This window comes from Osmerus eperlanus, chromosome 2 (assembly GCF_963692335.1).
Source record: "Osmerus eperlanus chromosome 2, fOsmEpe2.1, whole genome shotgun sequence".
NCBI lineage: Eukaryota > Metazoa > Chordata > Actinopteri > Osmeriformes > Osmeridae > Osmerus > Osmerus eperlanus.
In genome coordinates, this window is record NC_085019.1 from 19,599,355 (window position 1) to 19,611,722 (window position 12,368).

The 12,368-nt window shown below is 41.4% G+C and overlaps 1 protein-coding gene and 1 long non-coding RNA gene across 2 annotated transcripts; both read right to left on the reverse strand.

The window, feature by feature from the left end:
• Positions 1–1,574: 1,574 nt before the first annotated feature.
• Positions 1,575–4,112, reverse strand: LOC134037179 (uncharacterized protein C2orf16-like). Its single transcript, XM_062482533.1, has 6 exons — positions 4,076–4,112; positions 3,311–3,964; positions 3,055–3,227; positions 2,901–2,965; positions 1,870–1,964; positions 1,575–1,791 (listed from the first exon to the last, which is right to left on the reverse strand). Exons 1-6 carry the CDS (start codon positions 4,110–4,112, stop codon positions 1,643–1,645), a joined length of 1,173 nt encoding a protein of 390 aa, XP_062338517.1. The 3' UTR covers positions 1,575–1,642.
• Position 4,113: 1 nt separating this feature from the next.
• LOC134035305 (uncharacterized) lies at positions 4,114–5,863 on the reverse strand. Its single transcript, XR_009932342.1, has 4 exons — positions 5,489–5,863; positions 4,477–4,671; positions 4,268–4,381; positions 4,114–4,157 (listed from the first exon to the last, which is right to left on the reverse strand). It is a non-coding gene; the product is annotated as an uncharacterized LOC134035305 (long non-coding RNA).
• Positions 5,864–12,368: the final 6,505 nt, after the last annotated feature.

The following is a 12,368-nucleotide window of genomic DNA, read 5'->3' on the forward strand; positions in this document are numbered from 1 at the left end:
AGGTAATAAAGAGCTCAACTTTTCTACACCCAAGTGTCTTGGGTCTAGCAAGATCACTAGCAAGATCTTGTCCTACCGAGATCTTGATTACCTCACGGAGAAAGACTGAAAAAGACCGGTGAGATGGTAAAGTGTGCGAGAGCGAGAGGCTAATGCTAAGTTAAGAGCTACAGTCAAGCTAGTACGACACGGACCGTTTTTGCGTAATTTTCAGTCAAATCCAATAAACAGGCATAGCTGCAAACATGTCAGAGCATCGCGAAGATTTTCTGTTGAATTTGGAACAGAAATTATGCGGACTTCTAGTGAACGAACTGCTAAGAGTATGTGAACTGTGTAACATTACCGGAGAAGACAAGGCCATTTCGAGCAAAAGCCGCCGAGCTTGGTTAAGCTCATTGTTGATTTTTGCGAGCGCGACGAGTTTTTGCAAAGCGAAGATGATGGAGCATGTCTGTGCTTTTGGAGTTGAACAATGCACTAGATTCGCTGCTAGAAGCAAGGCCATCGGCTGTGGCGGCGGGAGCAGCGTCCCTGTCGTCACCGACGGGCGTGGAAGCGGCGGAGGAGACGCGCATGGAGCGGTCTGCAGCCCAGAGAGAGGACCACGGAACGTCAGCGGATCAGGCACGTCACCGTGGTTGTCATCGCTGGAGCACCAAGCGGCGCCGAGGACAACGCTGGACGGTGGGACTCAGCGCAAAGGACGAGACTCCACGAGCAACAGCTCTTGCATGGCATCTTCAGGCGGATTCAGGAAAGATTTCCGCATAAATGGTCATGTGGGTGAGTCTACATCCAAAGACACCCCGAGCTTCAGTAGCCTTGAGCATCAGATTGAAAGTGTCTTAAGAAAGGGCTACACTAAAACTGAAGTAGTAGAGGCTGTAGTTCGTGCCATAAGTCCTGGACTGAAGCTAAGGAGCTATTTAGAAGGAAAAATAGATCTCAGTTTGACCAACTTAAGACAAATCTTAAGAGTCCATTATGCAGAGAAAGATGCAACTGTGTTGTATCAACAACTGACAAAAGCAACACAAGGAGCTAATCAGAATCAGAATTGGTGTTTATTCGCCATGAAAGTTTGCACAGACAAGGAATTTACTTTGGCAGGAGAGCCTACCTAGGCAGCCATTTTCGGCGCCAACTAGAAAGTTACAGCATAACATGAGGAGAGGGGAGGAGAGAAAAAGGCAACCCCCCTCTAATGAAACACCTCTTGACTTTCTGGTTAGAGTGCTTGATTTACGTCAGAAAATCCTCTTTGCATCTGAGCGTACCCAGTCTAGTCTTAAGTACACCCAGTGGGCAATTGATGTTTAAAAATACATTAAATTTACATCAAACATTGGCGTAAAAAAAAGGTCAAATATGCAAATCAAGTTGATGTCAAAAACTTGATGTCCATTTTACATTCAAACACTGATGTTGAAAATACATTAAATTTAGATCCAACATTGACATCAAACAATAGGTCAAATATGCAAATCAAACTGATGTCAAAAACATGATGTCCATTTGACATCCACACACCTATTCTTGACAACCAAAAAATAACTCAAACGTAATCAAATTTAAGAAAAGTTTTATTCATCAGCTTCAAATTTAAAAGTACAAATGTAGGCTGGATTTTGTCAAATACTTATTCTGATCCTGAACAAAGATCGACTGCTGTCTGGTCCTTTTGGCGTCCCATACCCCCATATCTGTCGGGAGCAGACCGGAGATAGTTCTTCATATGATTTTTTATATCCACCTCTGACGATGCTGGTTTTGACTGCTGTACAGCACCTGAATGAAGATGGAGCAACATTTATTAGAATTTTAAAATAAAACCATACTCGAAGTGATGAAGTATTACACAATTACCTATTATAACTTGGCAAAGCCTTGTTTTGCCAAAGGCTTTCTTTGGCCCTGTGCCATCCATGTTCATCATAGCCATCAACTTGTTTGTAAGAACTCTGTAAAAGGAAAAACAACAATCAAGTGAAATCAGAAACCAATATTTGTTAAGCTGAATGAACAATACAATTAAGTGACCAGAGCGGCGGAGCCTTCAAGCAGAGGACGACTGTCTTAGTTTCTCAGTCACTTTGGTGCATTTCTCAAATTATCATTAACGTTTGCACAACAGTAAAGGCCTTTGCACACTGAGTCCGAAATTTCGTGTTTACGAATTTTGGACTCTGTGTCCAATGGCCTTCCTTGTGTTCTCTTAGGGTCATTCTGACCCATCAGTCATTGTGACCCACCATCGTATTGCGACAACTTTACCGCATACAAAAACAAAGTGAAGCATTTTCTTTTAACCGTTGGGCTGTCTCAGACCCCCCACATTGCGAAGGTTAAAAGAAAATTATTTTTATTTGTTTTTGTATTGGGTAAAATTGGGTAAACACAACGATGGTTCATTATGAACCTTTGGGTCATGTGACCCGAAGGCAGCACAAGGGTTAAGTACATTGCTCGATCCAATCAGTACAAACTGCCCCACACAATGCTTTGTAAAATGCTTACTTTATGTCTCAAAAACAAGTACTTATGCCAATCAACATGTCAGTGCCATTTGAATGAACAGTTGATTTTACAGTTAAGTTTGTACTGCAGTTTGTCGGCAGATCATGTAATTAATTGTCATACAAGAAGAGTATACTGATTTACAAAACAGCAATTCATTAATGTGTAATAGAAATGGAACAATTATTAAAGACAAACTGCATATGACAACTTATTCAATACTTATACATATAATGACTCAGGCAATGACTTAATACCTAAATGTGACTATTCAACAGAGCTTTTATGATGTGACTAGATGTGAAGTTTTGACATTTTAAATTCTGATATGAGAAAGGCACCAAAGTGACTGAGAGAAACTATATTATGGATTAATTTACCTTTTCATCATATTCTTCACACAGTCCTCAAGATCTGCACCCCCAATCTTGACCAACTGAGACATCTGATAATAAAAAATACCTATCAGGAACACAGAAAACACTGAATATGATAGGAACAGTATTACTATTGGCCTGGCATAGTTAAACTGACCATGAGATTTTTCTTTCCTTTATCAGCCAGTTGCCCTTCCAGATTCTTGAGCTCACGCCTGCTGTTCATCTTCACCAGGTGGAACTGAGAGTCTGGGGGCTCACAGTTTTGGCCCACCTGGGACAGCTTTTCACGAATATCGGCCAGCAGATAGAGGACCCGTCTTTGGAACTCTGAAGGGCAAATCGGAATGAAAATGAACATAAGTCCCATTTGCAAAAACACCACTGTTAGTAAAATAAGGAGGTATACTAACTTCCATTATCTAATGGGAATGGTTCACCACCCTCTTTGTGCTGGTTTCCCCTATGTGGAGTGTGGGACCACTGATGAGTAGACTGGGAGTGCTGGTGTGTAGAGCTGTGGTGAGGAGAGCGGGATCTCTGGCGCGGTGTGTGGGATCTCTGGCGCGGTGTGTGAGATCTCTGGCGCGGTGTGTAGGATCTCTGGCGCGGTGTGTGAGATCTCTGGCGCGGTGTGTGAGATCTCTGGCGCGGTGTGTGAGATCTCTGGCGCGGTGTGTGAGATCTCTGGCGCGGTGTGTGAGATCTTTGGCGCGGTGTGTGAGATCTCTGGCGCGGTGTGTGGGATCTCTGGCGCGGTGTGTGGGATCTCTGGCGCGGTGTGTGGGACCTCTGGCGCGGTGTGTGGGACCTCTGGCGCGGTGTGTGGGATCTCTGGCGCGGTGTGTGGGATCTCTGGCGCGGTGTGTGGGATCTCTGGCGCGGTGTGTGGGATCTCTGGCGCGGTGTGTGGGATCTCTGGCGCGGAGTGCTGTGGAATGGAGAGCTGGAGCTTTTGTGCTGAGTGTGTGATCTTTTCGGTGTAGTTTGAGGGATGTGTAGGAGACTGTGGGACTTAGATCTAAGTCTCTTTTGTTGAACCCTTGGTGGTTTTGGCAAGGATGGACCTGACGAATGAAATACAACAAAATGGAGCAATTAGATGACGGATTTGCCGCATTAAGCACTTTCAGATAAAAAATATATATAAAAGTTATGATGCTTAACAGTTTGCTTACTGTGTTGTGACTGCTTCCACACATGGTTTTTGCACATTGCCACATCCGGTTCCAGCACCATCTGAGCTGCTTTCATCCTCATCTGTGTAATAAGAGAAACAACAGTATTACCACAATGCATAGTGTCACAACATATACTTTTATCCAGCACCAGAAACTATGGGCCTGCCACAATGTGCAGTTATTGTATACCTAAGATAAACCCTGGGTATTTTTTCTTCTTCACCCTCCTAACAGGAGTGCATTCTTCCTCACTTAGCTCTGCAGTTGTTGTTTGGTCGAATGCATCACACTCTTCTCGCTTCTCTGAAGTAAATGGAACAAGCAGGCTTATAATAACTAACTTGATTTGAGTAGTAGAAAAACCCAGATTTAGCTTAAATTATTTATGTAAAACTTACTTGAGTTGATTTTGATTTTCAGCAGTGGAAACTTTTGCCAGCTGCTTGCTGGTTGTCGCATTTCTTCGGCTGCTTTGGTTACATTAGCTCCTGTTGGCCAGTAAACCATGTTATCCTTCACCCAAACCTCCGGGATGACTCCCTCTTCTTCTCCCTTTGGCTCTGTCCAAACTGCCCTGACCCACATCATGAGACCTGTACAACAACCAGAACAAAATATGCAGAGATTCAGGCAACTACAACAACTAACTTTAGGCAACTTAGTCATTCTCTGAATGTGTTGCTCTCAATCCACATAAGGGTAGCATTTTCCCCTCCACACTCAGAACAATAATTGTATACAACCTGCACACCCTGACAATGATAGTTATTGGAAAAGCCCTGAGGAACATTAATTTTAGTGAATGTGAAAGAAATTTTGGGCCTATGTACAATGAATGTGTTTTAGGAGAAGTTTACAGTTGGTTAAGAAGCTTGATACAATGTATGTTGATTAAACTCCATTTGGTAGAGATGCCACCTGTAGTTTTATGACACCTAACTAGGAGACGTGAAGCCTAAGAGACGGGAAGTCTGGGTGACCTGAGAGAGTTCTTGTCACCTGGGGGGAAGAGACAGTTGGTCTGAAGACAATGTGGATTCAACTGTATTGTTCTAAGGATTTAACCAATGACAGAAGAGATTTGGTATAGCTGCATGTCTGTAGGATGGACCAATGGCTTTTGAGAACTGTCGTATCTATAAAATGGTCTGTTGAAGAATGTTCTGGGGGGTTCAGGGCCATCAGCTTGGTGGTGCTGGTGGGCTGGATTCTCCCGGTTCCATTCTAGAATGCTAGATGGAGCTGTATAGAATTGTCTTTGTGTTATTGTCTTATGTTTGTGTGTCGATGTTATGTTGATAACGTTATTATGTTCAAATCTACGTCAAATAAACATTAACTCTGTACTTCACCCGACTTCAGCTTAAACGATTGATTCTCTCAAAAACTTCCACGACATAACATACTTACAATTCAGTTACTTGCGTTCTATATGATGCAGCATGGGGAACAAAATATACCCTGTGTCAGCTTCACCAGGGTTGGCTTGCAGACAGACAACTTTACGATGCAACTGCTGTTTGCTGATCAGTCGATGTCTAGCTCTGCTCATGTCACTAACACGGACGATGTTGAGCAGTTTAGAATCACAAGGATCATTGAAGAAACTCTCTGTGTGGTATTTGCGTAGGACATCACAAACCAAGGTGCCTTCTTCGCGTATTTCCTTCACAAATACAAAGTCCTTGTTCTGAAGGATGAAACAACAATCTCGTGGTCTTGTGGAGATGCGAGTAAAGCTCTCTTTGGTAAAAGGCCTACATTTTGTAGAATGTTCTAGTTCTGCTAGACGTTTGGCAACCTGGGCTATATGATTGCGAGATTGTCTGACCATTTTCTTTAGAGTCTGCAGGTAGTTCTCAAATGGAAAGCATGAAACATCATTCAGTGAACATCTGAAGTGTTCTACATAGTTAGTGAGTGCACATTGTACACAGTGAAGGTGTTTCCATATATATCCTCACACTTCCTCACATAGTACATGAGTACCTCTCTGACATAGTCCAAGTGTTCCTCACGCTCTGCATCATCAGAATTCAACAGTATTGACACCGCAACCATCAAGGAAAGAAAGTGATTGTATACAGCACGTGAAACCACTCTTCTCAGAACCACTGGTCCAGTATAAAGCAGAAACTGTCTGAGTTCTGTAGCCTTCCACCTGTCCAATTCCAGTAAACTCCTAGGCTGCCGGGCAAACTCACTAGGAAGTTCTCCATTCAATGCCATGAGTTTATCCGAAATCTCACTCCTTTTCTGAAAAGACAGTCTGCATGTGTTGGGTCCTCCCTTCATGTAGGGAAGCATTCTCCTAACTACACCCAAACACACCAAGTGCATGTAGTCCAATGCAAATGGTCGAATGCATGGAATCCCAGCTAGGGTCAGTGGGGATTTCTCAATTTGGTGGTCTTTGTAGGCAAGTCTACCAAATTCTGCTTCAGACCTTGCAACAACACCAGGTGCTGTAGCACCGAGAACAACTCGTCCCACATATGTGCCTCTAACTGTGCAGCGCTCACAAGCGAAGTAGCTATTGTGATTCTTTTATACACTTCAGGAATTATCTGGCTAGTGCATCACAAATGAAGGCTTTTACAGTCACTTGAAGGGTTTTCTCTCCATGGACTATGCCATCTTGCTTAAGTTGCTGCAACTCCTGAAGAAAATCAGACAGGTAATCTTGAACTGGGCTGGGTTTTGCCTTTCCACAATAGAGTACCACAATAAAGGGTGCAAAAGCATGGAAATTGCACAGGATTGGCCACATCTGCATATTTGATGATTTAAACAGTGGAATACCATCAATGTTGATGCACATGTCTATGCGATCTTCATGGAAATCAGGGCACTGGGCTAAAACTTTCAAAATGCCAGATGTAATACCAAAGTAAGCATATTGTCCACCACACATTTCAACTGTTGCCACTCTTTTAGGGGTCTTCAGCAGTGTTCTGGCATCCTTGGAGAGGCGACGTCCTTGGCGCCTTAGAATTTCTAATAGTTCATTTAGTGCAGACTGCTTGCATTTGTTGGTAACTGCCCAAGATGCAACTTCTTCAACCAGATCAGGAGCAGTTTCCTCTGCAGAATCCTCAGACAGATTGTCAACAACCTCAGTCAGTTTCAGAAGACAGCACTAATACATCAGAGTCGTAATACGAGATGTTGGCATCAGCTGAAGGTGACAAACACACAGTTTCATCCTCACTGGACTGAGCCCTCAGCAACACATCTGCATCACTGCTATTTGAATCATCAGCTGCAAGAGCCAGCACTTCAGCATGACGTTTCCGCCAGTTTCGGTGGTATGCCATCACACAAAGTATAGCTGCAAAAAAGCAAACTAGTTTTTAAAGCTCAGTTTATTATTAATCTACTAATATTTCATTTTATGGAATATTTTTTCTTATATAACTAATTTATTATTATTTCCAAAATATTTTTTAATAATTTGTATTATTTAAATTCATTTATTTCATTTATTAAACTATTTGTTGATTTACGTCATGAAAAACGTATAACAGTCTGTCAAGTGCTGTAATTTTGAATTCTGGATCAAGCTGATACATAACGACCAGTTAAGACAGTGTTGCTTGAAACTGAAAATTATCTAAAATGGCGGAGATCTCTCCGCCATTTTAGATTATTTTCAGTGCTACAATGCATTCTGCGTGCTTAAGTGTAAAGTACAGTAAAATCATGGTACCTGCCTATTTATAAGTTATTAGTTCAACAAACCTATTTGACATTTAAAAACCATACACTTAACCCATTCTAGACTGAGTTTCAAATATTTCCAAAAGTCCCCACAGTGCAAGTTATTTTTCCAAAACTGTAGGCTAGCTAGCTAGCTTAGCTAACGCTAAGTGACCTAGCATTATACTCGTAGCAATACTACCATGCTAATGTTACTGGCTACTACTAAAGCGTTTGTAGCGTAGTTTTTGTCTATTCAATTGCACTTTTTCCGAATTACATTGACATTACTGTGGCAAACGGACATATGACGCTACTCAGAAACGCTCGCAGAAATAAATAAATACAGAAATAAATACAGACAGAAATAAATCTATCAATAAATATATTGCATACATAGAAATAATTTTACAATTAATTTACTATAGTCTTTTATTTTCTACGTAATTTATTTCTGTCTGTATTTATTTCTGTATTTATTTATTTCTGTGTACATTTATTTCTGTATTTCTTCATCCTTAAGCTAATTAGGGGGCGGGATTGGGGCGGGATCAGGGCGGGATCGGGGCAGGACGTTCAGACAAGCATTATGCCATAGCAATCCAGCCCAGATACATTAGAGAAGTAAAGTCACAGTAAACATGTCTAGACGGGTAAAAGGAGCTACTAAAGGCAGTTGATCAGACTATTGATATCTGGTCAGATGATGTTTTGAAGTGTAGCCTATATTTTGAAGTGTAGCCTACTTATCGCGTAGGCCTACGACAACCACAAATTCTGATCAATTTAGCAAACTCCAGCTAGCAGTGTGTCGACGAGTGTGTCAGACGGGTCAAACTAAGAAACTTGTGTACATGAATTTAGACGTAGCTCTAATCATTTTGATTTTAATCCAGTGTTGTAACATTACATAAGTAGCCGGGTAACTTCCCTAGCAGGTCACAAATACATTATGTAGATTGCATATCATTGAAATGGTGCGGTCTAGTTTATAAGCATGGTTATACTACTATACTCTGCAGTTAGACCGACACAGGTGAATCTCAGTAAATTAGAATATCATGGAAAAAGGTGAAACTCATATATTATGCAGAGGCATTACACACAGAGTGAAACATTTGAAGTGTTTATTTCTTTTAATTTGGATGATTATGGCTTACAGCTAATGAAAACCCATTTCAGTATCCTAGAACATTTGACTGAAAAAGTTAAATATTGTAGACTCATGATGTCCTACTCTAATCAGCTGATTATCTCCTGTAACGGTTTCCTAAGCCTTTAAATGGTCTCTAAGTCTGGTTCAGTAGGCTACACAGTCATGGGGAAGACTGCTGTCCTGAAGACAATCATTGACACCCTCCACAAGGAGGGTAAGCCACTAAAAGTCATTGCTAAAGACGCTGGCTGTTCCCAAAGTGCTGTATCCAAGCATATTAATAGAAAGTTGAGTGGAAGGGAAAATTGTGGTAGAAAAAGGTGCACAAGGAACAGGGATAACTGCAGCCTTGAGAGGATTGTGAAGCAACGGTCATTCAAGAATTTGGGGGAAATTCACAAGGAGTGGACTGAGGTTGGAGTCAGTGCATCAAAAGCCACCACGCACAGATGTATCCAGGACATGGGCTACAACTGTCGCATTCCTCGTGTCAAGCCACTCCTGAACCAGAGACAACGTCAGAAGCGTCTTACCCAGGCGAAGGAGAAAAGGGAAAGGACTTGCTCAGTGGTCCAAGATCCTCTTTTCAGATTAACCCTTGTGTTATCTTCGGGTCATTCTGACCCATCAGTCATTGTGACCCACCATCGTATTGCGACAACTTTACCGCATACAAAAACAAAGTGAAGCATTTTCTTTTAACCGTTGGGCTGTCTCAGACCCCCCACATTGCGAAGGTTAAAAGAAAATTATTTTTATTTGTTTTTGTATTGGGTAAAATTGGGTAAACACAACGATGGTTCGTTATGAACCTTTGGGTCATGTGACCCGAAGGCAGCACAAGGGTTAAAGTAAATGTTGCATTTCACTTGGAAATAAAAGTCCCAGAGTCTGGAGGAAAAGTGGAGAGGCACAGAATCCAAGTTGCTTGAAGTCCAGTTTGAAGTTTCCAAGTGATGATTTGCAGAGCCATGTAATCTGCTGGTAGGTCCACAGTTTTATCAAGTCCAAAGTCAATGCAGCCGTCTACCAGGACATTTTAGAGCACTTCATGCTTCCTTCCATTGACAAGCTTTATGGAGATGCTGATTTCATTTTCCAGCACGACTTGGCACCTGCCCACACTGCCAGAAGTAACAGAACCTGGTTTAATGACCATGGTATCACTTGATTGGTCAGCAAACTTGCCTGACCTGAACCCATAGACTCTATGAGTATTGTCAAGAGGAAGATGAGAGACACCAGACCCAACAGTGCAGACGAGCTGAAGGCCGCTATCAAAGCAACCTGGGCTTCCATAACACATGAGCAGTGCCACAGGCTGATCGCCTCCATGCCATATTGATGCAATTATTCATGCAAAAGGAACCCAGACCAAGTATTGAATGCCTATATGAACATACTTTCCAGTCGGCTGACATTTCTGTATTAAAAATCCTTAGGTTTATTGGTCTTGTGTAATATTCTAATTTTCTGAGATACTGAATTTGGGGATTTCATTAGATGAAAGTCAGAATCATCAAAATTAAAATGAACGCTTGAAGTATTTCACTGTGTGTGTAATGCATCTGTATAATATATGAGTTTCAACTTTTGAATTTACAAATCAAAATAAACAAACTTTTCCACAATATTCTAATTTACTGAGGTACACCGATACTCATAGTTCAAGCAGTGCATTTGTAAGGGGGGGTGCTGCACATGTCATTATCAACAGGATTTGGAAAATCAACCGATGCAATAGGAGCTGTATTCCAATTTAAGAATGTCTTCAAGAATCTCTTTAAGAATCTCTTCATACCCTTCATGTGTTGTCATTAAATGTAACTTGGAAACAAGTAGTTTGTTCTGCATCTTTATTTAATCTTTCCCTACTATATAGTATCATTTTATGCATGTGTAGTGCACAATGATTAAACCTCAAGGACTTGGTTGTGAAAGGCTACAGTACAACTACATGATAGTCAACATGACTATTCAAATATGTACACATGTTATTTTAGTCTCTGCTATGAAAAGAGTGTAAAGGGTGACACAATAAAGGTAACGCTTTTGTCTACACCGCGCTGTCTTGGTCTTGCACCTAGCATCTTGGATTTCATAATGGTTGGGTGTGATGCATGGGGATGTATTGCATGCTCCAAATAGGGAGTCGTGATGTAGGCTACGGCTTCCCAGCTGATAGTGAGAGGAGAAAGAGGTGGTTTATTAAGGTCAACAGGAGCAAACTCAATATAACTCAATAACGATCACAATTAAAAGCATAGTAATGACAAAAATACTGTGGTTTAAATATAAGAGTGCCCACTCCATCACATTTTCCCTCATCCAGAAATCTCTCATCCAGTGGTCTCCCATCCAGCGCTCCTTCAAATAGTGGTCTCCCATCCAGCGTTCCTTCGTCCAGTGGTCTGACATCCACCTCCAAGGCACTGGGCCTCCTTTTCAGCTCACATCAACATCAGTAGCAATGCCAGACTGCAAGGGCCATAGACACACACACATAAACAGACAGTAAGCTGTAATGATAATCACATGATGGACTGAATGTTACAATGGTCTCTAACTCATAGTTTGCTTAGTAAACATTCACTTTATGAATAGATTAACCATGTTGTACTATGTTCTTTGATGGTTCCTTGACACTGTATAATATCATCCAATTTCTTACTGTACCAACCCCCAGACTATGGTGCAAATAAGCGACCACAGTTACGGATTAATAATTAAATACAGCTTTCCTCTCACACAAACTTGTTTGTAGGCATTAGTTTCTCAATAAATATAAATAGTGCACTAAATTAGCTAGCTACACTGATCATTACATAAACAGGTCATCACTCACTTCGTAGCACATTGTTTTTGCTACGTTCTGGCTTCTACATGTCTAGCTAGCATCAAAAAATCTCGGCACTTTAAGATACTAAAATGTTAAATGTACTAGATGCCAGAAAATGGGCCAAGATCTTCCACATTCTTACCTTGGCACAACTCCATCATACAGTACAGTACAACTGTTCCTCAACGACGATGCTGCTGTGTTTGAAACTGATGCTAGCTCGCTCTAGTTCTAACTAGCCTACAGTACGGTACAGTACCATGAACGTAAAGGCAATTGACGCAACTCTTTCTCTTTATGACTAAATGGTACAAATTGGTATCCAGAGCCTCAACGCGAAAAAGTTAAACATCTTGACTAGCACTTTTTTTAGCAAGGTTAGCTAGCCAAAACTCTCATATCTCGCTATCTATTGCGTGTGTGCAGTCTTTTGTTTACTAAGGTAGTCATAGCAACCCCAGGCATGGAAAGTCCATCTTCGCACTCTGATACCGATCAACCAATGGGGTTAAGGTGACACCGTGACATACATTGATTGACAGCTTACCTCATTACCTTAAGGACAAGGAAATACAGAAATAAATGTACACAGAAAT

Bases quoted from the DNA above. Each gene is read 5' to 3' on its own strand.
- LOC134037179 (XM_062482533.1), bottom strand. From the start codon at position 4,112: ATGTGCAAAAACCATGTGTGGAAGCAGTCACAACACA. The intron at 1,965-2,900 runs GTAAATTAATCC...TTCCTTTTACAG, and splicing joins GTGAAGAATATGATGAAAAG to AGTTCTTACAAACAAGTTGA. The intron at 1,792-1,869 runs GTAATTGTGTAA...ATCTTCATTCAG, and splicing joins GCTTTGCCAAGTTATAATAG to GTGCTGTACAGCAGTCAAAA.